Source organism: Cololabis saira, chromosome 10 (assembly GCF_033807715.1).
Source record: "Cololabis saira isolate AMF1-May2022 chromosome 10, fColSai1.1, whole genome shotgun sequence".
NCBI lineage: Eukaryota > Metazoa > Chordata > Actinopteri > Beloniformes > Belonidae > Cololabis > Cololabis saira.
In genome coordinates, this window is record NC_084596.1 from 28,752,740 (window position 1) to 28,766,471 (window position 13,732).

A 13,732-nucleotide genomic window follows, 5' to 3' on the forward strand; every position below is an offset into this window, starting at 1 on the left:
TACGATCCCCACCCCACCCCCCCATCACTGACAGCCACAACATGAGGTAAAGCAAACACGAAAAATAACCGGTCTGTTATCTAAACAGGTTTATTGACATTTTTCAATATATTATGCCAAATGGCGTTTTGGTTTCAAACTACTCCTTCTCCGATAGTTGACACCGTGTTGTAAATTTGGTGGCGAAACAAACTTTTAAACATCTGTGCGAGACTGAGGCGCATTGGTGGATTGACTTAAGGCTGCGGGCAGCGGAGCGACCATCATCCACACAGCAATAACGACGTGAATTCGCTTTCAGTGACAACAATAAACAGCTGTTTCCATGCAAAGTCGAGCAAAAAAAAAAAAGTGTAATGCAGTCTTACCTCGTTAAACTCTGAAATGTCGTTACGTGGCCATGCCCGTGGGAAATGTGGGGCTGTGCGTGAAGTTGCTTGCACGACTCCCGGAGCCGCCGTGTCTGCTGCTCTGCTGGACAGCTGATCTGCTCGCAACCCGTGACGTCACGACAGCACTGTACCTATAGGCTGATTTATGGTTCCGCGTTACGCCAACGCAGAGCCTACGGCGTAGGGTACCGACCTACGCCGTAGGCTCTGCGTCGATTTAACGCGGACCATAATTCAGGTTTATGGCTGAACCAGAAGTTCACTTCAGTTGTGGTCCCACTGTTGCTCTAAAGGGAGGAGAAAAACGCCATGTAAAGGACAAAACGAATGCAAAACAAACCATGACGAATACAACAGTATTACTTTGAAAATTTCAAAATAATCATAATATGGGAACAGGGGCGTCAATTGGGTATGGCAAGGTATGGCAGCCGCCACAGCTTGGCTTCAAGGGAAAATGTAAATGTTTGTTTTTTAAATACATTTATGGAATTACTCCGTGTCTATTTGTATTGATTATTCTATTACTTAATACATATAGAATAACTACAAATGCAAATCAGAACAACATGATCGATTTCACTAGTTATTATACACTGCAAAAACTCAAAATCTTAACAAGAATATTTGTCTTATTTCTAGTTAAAATGTCTAATTTTTAGTAAAAAAAATCTCATTACATTTAAGACAAGACTCCAAAACAACCATTTTCACCTGTTTCAAGTAGATTTTCACTTAAAATAAGTGGAAAAATCTGCCAGTGGAACAAGATTGTTTTGCTTGTAATGAGAAGATAAATCTTGTCCCACTGGCAGATTTTCCTATTTCTTTCAAGTGAAAATTTACTTGAAAATGGTCAAATAACAAGTTATTTTTCTGGTGATGACTCTTGTTTTATTTTTTGACTAAAAATGAGACATTTTAACTAGAAATAAGACAAATATTCCTGGTAAGATTTTGAGTGTTTGCAGTGATCGAGACTGCATTTGAAAAAGTTCAAATTTTCTTGACCACACAGATAAGCTACATAGCAGACTTCTGTGATGAGTATTTGCTGGACGTGTTGATTGATACTCTAGTTAAGTTCTGTGACTCGTAACCTTGCCATACCTTAGCTTTGACTGAATTGACGTCACTGTATGGGAAGACAGTAGGCTAAGAGGAATGAGAGAAGTAACGAGCCATTCTGATAGAGCAATGATGCATTAAAACGCGTTTGCTGGCTTTCTTTTATTTATTCCACAGATGCAATGCTAAACATATGAACGTTTCTGTGACGCTACATTTTGTGGCAACTGTAGTTTCCCAAACGCGTTTGAGATCAAAGCCTGTTCCTCTTTTGGCAGTAATACGGGCTTTAAGTTCAATTGGATCCAGTGTGTTACTTTAATATAGCGCAACTTGTTCTGAAGAATAGAGCGAGGTAAAAATGTTATCTATGAGCCAGAAAAAGTCAAGATCACCAGCCTTCACTGAAGTTCCTGAAAACAGTTCTCATCATAACTAGTGAAACAGCGCACCCTATTGGGCAACAACAGAAGTGGTTACAACTTATTTAAATAGAGAACAGTTGTGTTGTGTGACATTTTAATAAGGATTTCCAGAAAAGTGGATGACTTTTAGCAAACAAACAAACAAAAAGATGACAACTTAAATGTGTCCTAGCACTAAGATTAATATATAAGGAATTTACATTGGTGTACATACATACATAAGAAAGTATTCACACCCCTTTACATTTTTCTCTCTTTGTTTCATTTCATGCATTTGCTAAAAAACAAAAAAGATCATTTTATTTCTCATTAATATACACTTAGCACCCCATCTTGACAGAGAAAAACATAAATGTAGAAATCTTTGCAAATTTATTAAAAAAGAAAAACTGAAATTGGTCATAAGTATTCAGACCCTTTGCTTTGACACTCATATTTAACTCACATGCTGTCCATTTCTTCTGATCCCCCTTGATATGGTTCTGCTCCTTCGTTGGAGTCCAGGTGGATTTGATTAAACTGATTGGACTTGATTAGGAAAGACACACACCTGTCTATATAAGACCGTACCTCACAGTGCATGTCAGAGCAAATGAGAATCATGAAGTCAAAGGACCTGCCCAAGGAGACGGAGACAGAATTGTGGCAAGACACAGATCTGGGCCAGGTTACAAAAGAATGTCTGCAGGACTCGGGGTTCCTACGAAAACAGTGGCCTCCATAATCCTTAAATGGAAGAAGTGTGGGACGACCAGAACTCTTCCTAGACCTGGCCGTACAGACAAACTGAGCAATCATGGGAGAAGAGCCTTGGTGAGAGAGGTAAAGAAGAACCCAAAGAGATGCAGTAGGGAGATGGGAGAGCCGGATTAAATAAATGGACTACACTAGGCAGACTGTGATTTTTGGGCCCCCCTCCATCGATGTTATTTATGAAATCTTAAACTTACCAAAGTTACTAATAAAACTTAATTCACATTTTACATAGCAAAGTCATAGTCAAGTTGGTTCTTTGTATTCCAAAATAAGTCATGTGTTGTATATTAAACAGTCTATCAGACTATTTTTAGATTTTTATTATTTATACGTTATTACAATGCTCTATTAAATGCTATGAAATTATCCTTATCTTATCGATTGTGAGCATTTTGCAGAAAATCTTAATTAAATGTGTTGATTAAATTGAATAGTTAAATAAGAAGTCAAATCTACAAAGACCAATAAAATTTGCAGTAAGACAAAGTGTGCTGTAGTATGTATGTCTGTATGTGTATATGTATGTATGCGTATGCGTATGCAGAGCCGTTAGAGAGATTTGCGAGGCCCTGTGTGAAATAGCCAGGGTGGCCCTCGCGCGTGAGCGTAGCGAGCGCGCGCGAAATTTTTGGGTTTTTCGGGTCGGATCTGGTGTCTATATGCGCAATTTTAACTCTCCAATTAGCAAAATACTGGATACCTTCCCCTGCCTCATCATCATCTGGGCTTACCTCGACGCGGGGCCCCACGGCTGCTTGAGACCCGAGCGGATCGGTGATTTTTGTAACAAATTTATCAAACGTGCCTTTCAGAGAGGCATTAAACTCTTCCATTGTCTTTAGTTTTTTTCTTTTTTCATCCCCTGATGGAAATTTCCTGAATCTGTCTCGTTTTCTCGACATTGTGTGACAGTTTGTTCCAACTCCACCCGTCTGGATCAGAGCAGCTTGTGTCTGCGCTTGGTCTGATCATTGGATTGAACAACAGACACGCGTCATCATTGCACATATATTTATTGATATGCACAGACTAGTACACATTTAGGTCTGTAATGGAACGTGACTGTTGATATTTATAAAGAAAAAAAAAAAAAATAGGGGAAAAAAAAACGGCCCATAGCGCCAGGCCCCTTGGGGCGCCAGGCCCCTTGGGGCGCCAGGCCCCTTGGGGCGCCAGGCCCCGTGCGGTCGCACGGTTCGCACATCCCTTGCGGCGGCCCTGTGCGTATGTATGCGTATATATATATGTATGTATACTAAATATAGTAATAATGCACATATATATATGCCTTAGGTTTTTACCGGCATGTTATCAACCATTAATATGTGTGCAGACAAAAAAAAAAAAAAAAAAAAAAAATTTTTTTTTTTTTTTTTTTTTTTCCCCTCTGTCTGGGCCCCCCCCCCTGTCGGGCCCTAGGCACGTGCCTACTCTGCCTCTCCGTTAATCCGGCTCTGGAGAACGTTCCACAAAGTCAACTATCACTGCAGCCCTCCACCAGTCGGGGCTTATGGCAGAGGAGCCCGACTGAAGCCTTTCCTCAGTGCAAGACATATGAAAGCCTGCATAGAGTTTGCCAAAAAAACGCACAAATGATTCCCAGATTGTGAAAAATAAGATTCTCTGGTCTGATGAGACCAAGATTAATTCTAAGCAGTATGTGTGGAGAAAAGCAGGCAATGCTCATCACCTGCCCAATACAATCCCAACAGGGAAACATGGTGGTGGCAGCATCATGCTATGGGGGTGTTTTTCAGCTGCAGGGACAGAACGACTGGTTGCAATTGAAGGAAAGATGAAAGCGGCCAAGTACAGAGATATCCTGGCAGACAACCTCTTCCAGAGTCCTCGGGACCCTAAGCACATAGCTAAAATAACAAAGGAGTGGCTTTGGAACAACTCTAGGACCATTCTTGACTGGCCCTTCCAGAGCCCTGACCTAAACCCAATTGAGCATCTCTGGAGAGATTTCAAAATAACTGTCCACCAATATTCACCATCCAACCTGACAGAACTGGAGAGGATTTGCGAGGAAGAATGGCAGATGATCCCCAAATCCAGGTGTGGAAAAACTTCCAGAAGAAGAAAATTTCTACATTGCTGTTTTTTTCTGTCAAGATGGGGTACTGAGTGAACATTAATGAGAAGTAAAATGAACATTTTTGATTTTAACACATAGCTGCAATGAAACAAAGAGGGAAACATTTAAAGGGGTCTGAATACCTTTCATACCCACTTGTGCATACTGTATATATATATATATATATATATATATATATATATATATATATATATATATATATATACCTTATATATATATATATATATATATATATAGGATTATTGAAAATTGATACAATGCAGCCACATCTTGCCGACATTCCTCTCCTTCAGCTTTTCCATGTAGGGTCAGAGTGGATCCCTTGTTTCCATGGTACCCATCTTCTGCATCTTTCTCTGTCACATCAACAAACTGCGTATCATCTTTTACCACATCAATAAGTTTCCTCTTTGGTCCTCCCCTTTTTCCTTTGTCTGGCATTTCCATCTCCAATTGTACCAATATATTCACTACCCTATACGAGAGAAGAATATAGGCCAATGGCTCAGTGGAGAAAAAGATCAACTTTACAGTCCACTAACCGCAGATGATTATGAACATTAGGACAGTCATAGCTATTATCAATAATACATATGTATATATATATGTAATAATAACAATAATATTATGTAACTATTATTACCAGTAGGAGAACTAGAAGTACTATTACAAATAAGGTTACATTGGATTAAAATATGATAATTTGGGTAATTCCTACAAGAGAAATATAATAAAGCCATATTAAAATTATTATTTAATTTTGTTGACAAATTTTAGTCAATAGGGGATAGTGATGGTCATTTCTTTATACTTTTTAGAAATAAAATGACTTGAAAGCCAATTCATGAATTACACGTTTTTTCCTCTTTTTTCTTTGCAAAGCCTTTTGTGTAAACCTTCTAGATAACGCTGTATAAGATTGAAGTATAATATGGTATATACTGCATGTACAAATCTACAGGAATAAACAGAAATAAAACTGAAAATGTTTGTAATGTGTTAATAAAGTGATTTTTAAAAATATACTCTATACAATTCCAGAGTTGGTTATCTTTCTTTCCCTTGGATTTTGACATTTTAATGCCAGATATGAAAATAATGCAAGATCATCTTTCTCTTTTTTTTGTTATTAAGATAATGAGGTCAGATTTCAATCACTGATCAACTGGAAGATTTTATTTTTTTTAATTTAGCACGATTAGCATGTATTTTGGGTAAATGTATTTCTCTGGTCTATAATAAGCCCTCAATGTTCTGTAACTGTAGATGTTTTTTTTTATTTCTTAAAAGAATATGCCAGGGCAGAATGGCATTTAACTTTTGCAGGAAAGTAAAAGTATACACAATCTGTACTGTGCACTCATATTACCATATCTTATCTATTGTGTTGAAATCTGGGGTAATACCTACAAGAGCACCTTACAAAGGATATGCACATTGCAAAAAAGAGCAGCAAGGATAATAAATCATGCTGGGTATCTCGATCACACCAATCCTCTATTCCTTAAATTACAGACTTTGAAATTTGTGGACCTAGTGGAAATTAGAACAGTAATAATAATGTTCAAAGCAAGAAATAATGCACTGCCTGAAAACATTCAAAAAATGTTTCAAGATAAAGAAGGACAATATAATCTAAGACAAAAAATTACATAACTACTCTTAAAAGCAGGTGCAGATCAGTCTGTGGGGTAACTTTGTGGAATGGTCTGGATGATGAAATCAAACGAAGCACTAACTTTATACAGTTTAAAAACACATACAAGAAAGCAATTCTTGACAAGTATAAAAATGGGGACCTCTAAAGAACTCAATTTGCCTTCCATATGTATTTCTTTGATTGTTATTTTGTTCCTTGTGGGATAGATCATATACGATACAAATATAACTGCCTGCATTCATGGCTGGTCATGGATCATCGTAGAGGTGACTGGGAGATTGGATTTTTGAATTTAGGATATTTAAGGAGACCGGTTTAATTATGCCTTGATCTTGTTTGTTGGTTGTTTGTGTACCGCGGTTGAATTGGTTTGATATTGGATATTGGATATTATGAATTCAACACCCATAAAACTTGTGATACATACCACTGATTTTGGTCAAACCACTTGTGATGTGTTCATGGTCATCTAGACTATATATCACAAAACAGTAATTATTAAAAAATCATATATATGGGCATATATATGGGCTGATTTAATGTGGTTTAATGAATTCAACACCCATAAAACTTGTGATACATACCACTGATTTTGGTCATATTTCTTGTGATGTGTTCATGGTCATCTAGACTATATATTACAAGAGAGTAATTATTATAAAATCATATTATGGGCTGATTTAATGAGGTTTAATGAATTCAACACCCATACAACTTGTGATACGTACATAACACTGATTGTTTTCATTAAACCTCATTAAATCAGTCTAGATGACCATGAACACATCACAAGTGGTTTGAACAAAATCAGTGGTATGTATCAGGTCGGTCCGTGTATCTTTTGGTCATTGGATTTTTCCGTCATGAGTGGGAATCAAAAAACAAAAAACGATTGGTTTATTTGATTTTCCTTTTAAAACAAAAAACAAATATTGAATACACTGCATTTTTTCTTTTTCTGTGTTAATATGATTTAACAAAGATTCAAAATACGCTTTTATTTTCGTTTTCTATTTCATATAAGAAAAATGAAATCCCTAGTCAACAGGAAGGAAAAAACGAACCAAAAACAACCGTTTATTCATATTCGTGCACCGGAAGCTGGCATTTACAACCAAATGAACTTAGTTCTGGATATTTAACAGGCATTCCTGTGACAATTCTCTCCAGGGGAAGTTTGATTTTAATATTTTATTGGTCGGGTTTACGTGACTCGGAAATGGCTCTGTATGCTGCAGTTCGGGTAACCATGGCAACCATAGCGGCGCTGAAACAACAGATTAACGATTATTTTTTAAAGATTGATTAAGGACTTGTTCCACAGCGGTTTGCCGCACAATGACATTTCCTGCACGTTGCAGCAGATGTGTCTCCTGCAAGGCTCAGAAATGAGCGTCAGAAGATTCTGTGCTCGGCATCATCTGAGGAGAAAAAGGCTACGCAGAGCTGGAGAGCGCTTTGATTCAATCTATTTATGAGGTTTTTATTCAGATGTCCACAGTATATTGCAAATATACACACTGCATGCGACGCGAGCGAGAGTCAGCGTCAAAAACAGTTCCATTGCTTTATTTTTTTATTGCACTGTCTACACTGGTTGCGAGCGACGCGGCGTCGTTTTGAGCTGGACTTTTGTCGCACGCCCTGCTTCTATTTTCTTCCCGTCGCTCGCGTTGAAAGCCGGTTGAAAGTTGAAAAAAAAGTGTAAAGCGCTGTAGGAAACAGTCATTTCAATACAAGAAAGAAGCGTAGCCTACCCTACGCTGTAAGGTCTGCGTTGGTGTAACGCGGAACCATAAATCAGCCTTCTAAAAGGCGAGTCTCAGCTGTCAATCAAAAGAACGTGGTAGAACGTGGGGCCGATAACGCGTTCAGAGCGGGTCCGATGCCACGCATTGCGGCGCAACAGTCGGACGCTCGCATGCAGTTAGGACAGTTGGGAGCCGTAGCCTAATTTTTGTTGACAGCTTTGTACTGAACACTGATCACCCCGATCACGTTTGCAGTGTACACGTTTAAAACCCATTAAGCATGTCGGAAGGCCGTTTGTGGCTGAGTTTTGTCATTAAACGCCATAAAACTTCTGTCGGACTCAGCGTAGCCTACTTCTCTGTCAGCAGCGCGTCATGCAAATATACAGGACCTAACAATAAACTCTCAAGCGGCTCTTAAAAGTACAGGAAAGCCGCAATACCGGCTATCTGTCTTCACATGGGGGTGCTTGCTGGAGAAGGTCGGGTTGGAAGAACCTGAGAGAGCTCCATCAGCCATACCATGAATTCAGGCGTCAGGTAAAGTTTGTGCTGCAGTGCAATTTATACATATAATGATAATCACGTGGATTCCTCACGCGTGGGACTAAATTAATTCTTCCAACCCGACCTTCTCCAGCATGCACCCCCAGTGAAGACAGATAGCCGGTCATTCGGCCATGATGAATCAAAGCGCTCTCCAGCTCTGCGTAGCCTTTTTCTCCTCAGATGATGCCGAGCACAGAATCTTCTGACGCTCATTTCTGAGCATTGCAGGAGACACATCTGCTGCAACGTGCAGGAAATGTGTTTGTGCGCCAAACCGCTGTGGAACAAGTCCTTAATCAATCTTTAAAAAATAATCCTTAATCTGTTGTTTCAGCGCCGCTATGGTTGCCATGGTTACCCGAACTGCAGCATACAGAGCCATTTCCGAGTCACGTAAACCCGACCAATAAAATATTAAAATCAAACTTCCCCTGGAGAGAATTGTCACAGGAATGCCTGTCAAATATCCAGAACTAAGTTCACTCGGTTGTAAATGCCAGCTTCCGGTGCACGAATATGAATAAACGGTTGTTTTTGGTTCGTTTTTTCGTTCCTGTTGACTAGGGATTTCATTTTTCTTATATGAAATAGAAAACGAAAATAAAAGCGTATTTTGAATCTTTGTTAAATCATATTAACACAGAAAAAGAAAAAATGCAGTGTATTCAATATTTGTTTTTTGTTTTAAAAGGAAAATCAAATAAACCAATCGTTTTTTGTTTTTTGATTTCCACTCATGATGGAAAAATCCAATGACCAAAAGATACACGGACCTGGGTCCGTGTATCTTTTGGTCATTGGATTTTTCCGTCATGAGTGGGAATCAAAAAACAAAAAACGATTGGTTTATTTGATTTTCCTTTTAAAACAAAAAACAAATATTGAATACACTGCATTTTTTCTTTTTCTGTGTTAATATGACTTAACAAAGATTCAAAATACGCTTTTATTTTCGTTTTCTATTTCATATAAGAAAAATGAAATCCCTAGTCAACAGGAAGGAAAAAACGAACCAAAAACAACCGTTTATTCATATTCGTGAACCGGAAGCTGGCATTTACAACCGAATGAACTTAGTTCTGGATATTTAACAGGCATTCCTGTGACAATTCTCTCCAGGGGAAGTTTGATTTTAATATTTTATTGGTCGGGTTTACGTGACTCGGAAATGGCTCTGTATGCTGCAGTTCGGGTAACCATGGCAACCATAGCGGCGCTGAAACAACAGATTAAGGATTATTTTTTAAAGATTGATTAAGGACTTGTTCCACAGCGGTTTGACGCACAATGACATTTCCTGCACGTTGCAGCAGATGTGTCTCCTGCAATGCTCAGAAATGAGCGTCAGAAGATTCTGTGCTCGGCATCATCTGAGGAGAAAAAGGCTACGCAGAGCTGGAGAGCGCTTTGATTCATCATGGCCGAATGACCGGCTATCTGTCTTCACTGGGGGTGCATGCTGGAGAAGGTCGGGTTGGAAGAATGAATTTAGTCCCACGCGTGAGGAATCCACGTGATTATCATTATATGTATAAATTGCACTGCAGCACAAACTTTACCTGACGCCTGAATTCATGGTATGGCTGATGGAGCTCTCTCAGGTTCTTCCAACCCGACCTTCTCCAGCAAGCACCCCCATGTGAAGACAGATAGCCGGTATTGCGGCTTTCCTGTACTTTTAAGAGCCGCTTGAGAGTTTATTGTTAGGTCCTGTATATTTGCATGACGCGCTGCTGACAGGGAAGTAGGCTACGCTGAGTCCGACAGAAGTTTTATGGCGTTTAATGACAAAACTCTGCCACAAACGGCCTTCCGACATGCTTAATGGGTTTTAAACGTGTACACTGCAAAGGTGATCGGGGTGATCAGTGTTCAGTACAAAGCTGTCAACAAAAATTAGGCTACGGCTCCCAACTGTCCTAACTGCATGCGAGCGTCCGACTGTCGCGCCGCAATGCGTGGCATCGGACCCGCTCTGAACGCGTTATCGGCCCCACGTTCTACCACGTTCTTTTGATTGACAGCTGAGACTCGCCTTTTAGAAGGCTGATTTATGGTTCCGCGTTACACCAACGCAGACCTTACAGCGTAGGGTACGCGGCGCGGTCACCGAACGGTGCGCGTCGCCGCGTACCCTACGCTGTAGGCTACGCCGTCGATTTTACGCGGAACCATAAATCAGCCTTTATTCACCCGCCCGTGCGCTCCTGAAAGAAACTCCTAACATTAGCAGACTCCTAAAAGAGTAAAGGGACAAGTAAAAGATGGGTGATTACTTGTAATCTCCCTACGTTTGTACTTTCTAAACAGAAAACAAGCTTATTATTCGGTGGAATAAGTGGGGAAAAAACCGAACAATTAATAACGGCGTGTGATTACGCAATCAAACAGCGAACAGCTGGAGTGACCGGCGTGCGGTGCAAACATGTCAGCATGTCAGATCATTACTGGGATGTGGGGAAAAAGCAGAGGACACGATCAATCCGGCAGGATCCGGGACAAATTAAGCCCTAATAAGATTAAGATAAGATTCTTATTATATCTTATTATCTTATCAGAACCTTCCAGCCTGGCGATCTCCCTCCAGCAGCTGCCACTTTATTGAAGTTCTTGTATTGAAATGACTGTTTCCTACAGCGCTTTACACTTTTTTTTCAACTTTCAACCGGCTTTCAACGCGAGCGACGGGAAGAAAATAGAAGCAGGGCGTGCGACAAAAGTCCAGCTCAAAACGACGCCGCGTCGCTCGCAACCAGTATAGACAGTGCAATAAAAAATAAAGCAATGGAACTGTTTTTGACGCTGACTCTCGCTCGCGTCGCATGCAGTGTGTATATTTGCAATATACTGTGGACATCTGAATAAAAACCTCATAAATAGATTGAATCAAAGCGCTCTCCAGCTCTGCGTAGCCTTTTTCTCCTCAGATGATGCCGAGCACAGAATCTTCTGACGCTCATTTCTGAGCATTGCAGGAGACACATCTGCTGCAACGTGCAGGAAATGTCATTGTGCGTCAAACCGCTGTGGAACAAGTCCTTAATCAATCTTTAAAAAATAATCCTTAATCTGTTGTTTCAGCGCCGCTATGGTTGCCATGGTTACCCGAACTGCAGCATACAGAGCCATTTCCGAGTCACGTAAACCCGACCAATTAAATATTAAAATCAAACTTCCCCTGGAGAGAATTGTCACAGGAATGCCTGTTAAATATCCAGAACTAAGTTCATTCGGTTGTAAATGCCAGCTTCCGGTGCACGAATATGAATAAACGGTTGTTTTTGGTTCGTTTTTTCCTTCCTGTTGACTAGGGATTTCATTTTTCTTATATGAAATAGAAAACGAAAATAAAAGCGTATTTTGAATCTTTGTTAAATCATATTAACACAGAAAAAGAAAAAATGCAGTGTATTCAATATTTGTTTTTTGTTTTAAAAGGAAAATCAAATAAACCAATCGTTTTTTGTTTTTTGATTCCCACTCATGACGGAAAAATCCAATGACCAAAAGATACACGGACCGTGGTTGTTTGTGTTGTATTTATTTTTTGTTATTTTGTCATTTATTTTCTTTTCTTTTAATTTTTTAATTTTTATATGGCATATATGATATAATATTGTGAGGATGAAGGGACAGGACTAAATAAGCATTATGCTTCCTCCTGTTCCCTCTCGAACACATGGTTTTGCTGTGTGTTTTATTTTTGGATGAGAAAATGTTTTGCTTTTTTTTATATTTGGATGCTTTTAATTTGATGAGTTTTGTTGCGTTCAAGACAAATCCAACAATAAACAATAAATAAATATATATATTTTTTGTTTTTCTAAATGTTTCCTTCAGAAGAATTTTTTTTTCTTCAATGGGACATTAACGTTTGCCTTGACACATTTGTGAACAGCAACGTGTTGCCTCCTGAAATCTTTGAACGCGCCTCGGCATTGCGCATGCGCAGTGCTTGACATTTTGAAGTAACTTCTCCGGGGTGTTTGAACAGGAAGGCGGACATGTTGGCCAGGCTGCGTGTGAAAATCGGGCACAGTCTGCGATTGTTTTCCGAAAACTAAAACACACAACAGACCCCCGATTTACATTTACATCCACTCTGGACATCCGCATCGGGACAGGAAACAGCAGTCAATGACAGTGCCGGGGCCGCGGCGGAAGCGCTGCCGTTGACGCTGCAGCGACTCCGCGTTCAAACTCCGAAATTTGGAAGAAGCAGAAGTTTTTTTTTCCCCTCTCCCACAACTTCTACTTTTGAGCTGTCAGATTTGTTTTGTCGCTTGTCTGCAAAGGCCCCTGTCACCGATACGGAAACTTGACCTGCAACGAGTCTTCTTTCACACAAGCTGATCCTTTTTGTTTTTTTTTCTTTTTGAGAAGACAATTGCATTTACGTTTTAATTACCTTTTGTTTCGATGCGCCGACGTTTTAAGCCCTTATCCTCCTAACTAATCTGCCCCGTGGCCGCACTTATCTCTCAAGTTGTCTTCCCTCATCATACTGGAGAAAACAAACTTATCTTCCCCTTCACCCCGGAAAATGTGGCGTGTTCAGGGCAACATTAAAGGCTTCATTTTCCGCCGGAGCTCGAGGAGAACGATGCATTTGGTCTGAAGTTGAGAGGAAGAAAGGAGCCGTCTAGCCCCCGCTGGCTGCTAAGGCTAAGCTCGCTCAGCCCGAACACTGAGCTGGTTTTGTTCACAACAACAGGACCCCGGGACTAAACGGCAAAAAAATGTCGTCTGGGCAAAGCATGGAGGCTCGATTTGAAAAAATCGATGCCATGCTGAAGGACCCGAAGTCGGAAATAAACACGGATTGTCTCCTGGTAAGTTTGTGAGTCGCTAAGCTAGCCAGGTGGCTAAGCCATTCGGGGTCAGTCTACTCCCTGGAGCAACAACTTGCTTCTTTTAGTTCTGGACAGAACAAACAAAGACATGCTGTCAAGACCACACACTCCCACGTTCAGACACCTGGGCTCCAGTGTAAATATAAGAAGTGTTTGTTTCTTAAAAAAGTGGTTTGA

General features: G+C 40.0%; 2 protein-coding genes across 5 annotated transcripts in view; one reads left to right on the plus strand and one right to left on the minus strand.

The window, feature by feature from the left end:
• greb1l (GREB1 like retinoic acid receptor coactivator) overlaps nucleotides 1-477 on the minus strand; it is a 57,713-nt gene extending 57,236 nt beyond the window's left edge. For 2 of the 3 annotated variants that reach the window (XM_061732404.1, XM_061732403.1), the window contains exon 1: nucleotides 369-467. The gene's annotated coding sequence lies outside the window, so the exon portion shown is untranslated. Of the gene's footprint in view, nucleotides 1-368 lie in introns of all 3 variants that reach the window. The other variant, XM_061732405.1, reaches the window with a different exon arrangement.
• A 12,214-nt stretch (nucleotides 478-12,691) lies between these two features.
• The window catches only part of rock1 (Rho-associated, coiled-coil containing protein kinase 1), a 38,115-nt gene continuing 37,074 nt past the window's right edge, over nucleotides 12,692-13,732 (plus strand). For both annotated transcript variants that reach the window (XM_061732416.1, XM_061732417.1), the window contains exon 1: nucleotides 12,692-13,534. In XM_061732416.1, the coding sequence (XP_061588400.1) occupies nucleotides 13,442-13,534 (93 nt within the window). In that variant the 5' untranslated portion in view covers nucleotides 12,692-13,441. The remainder of the gene's footprint in view (nucleotides 13,535-13,732) is intronic.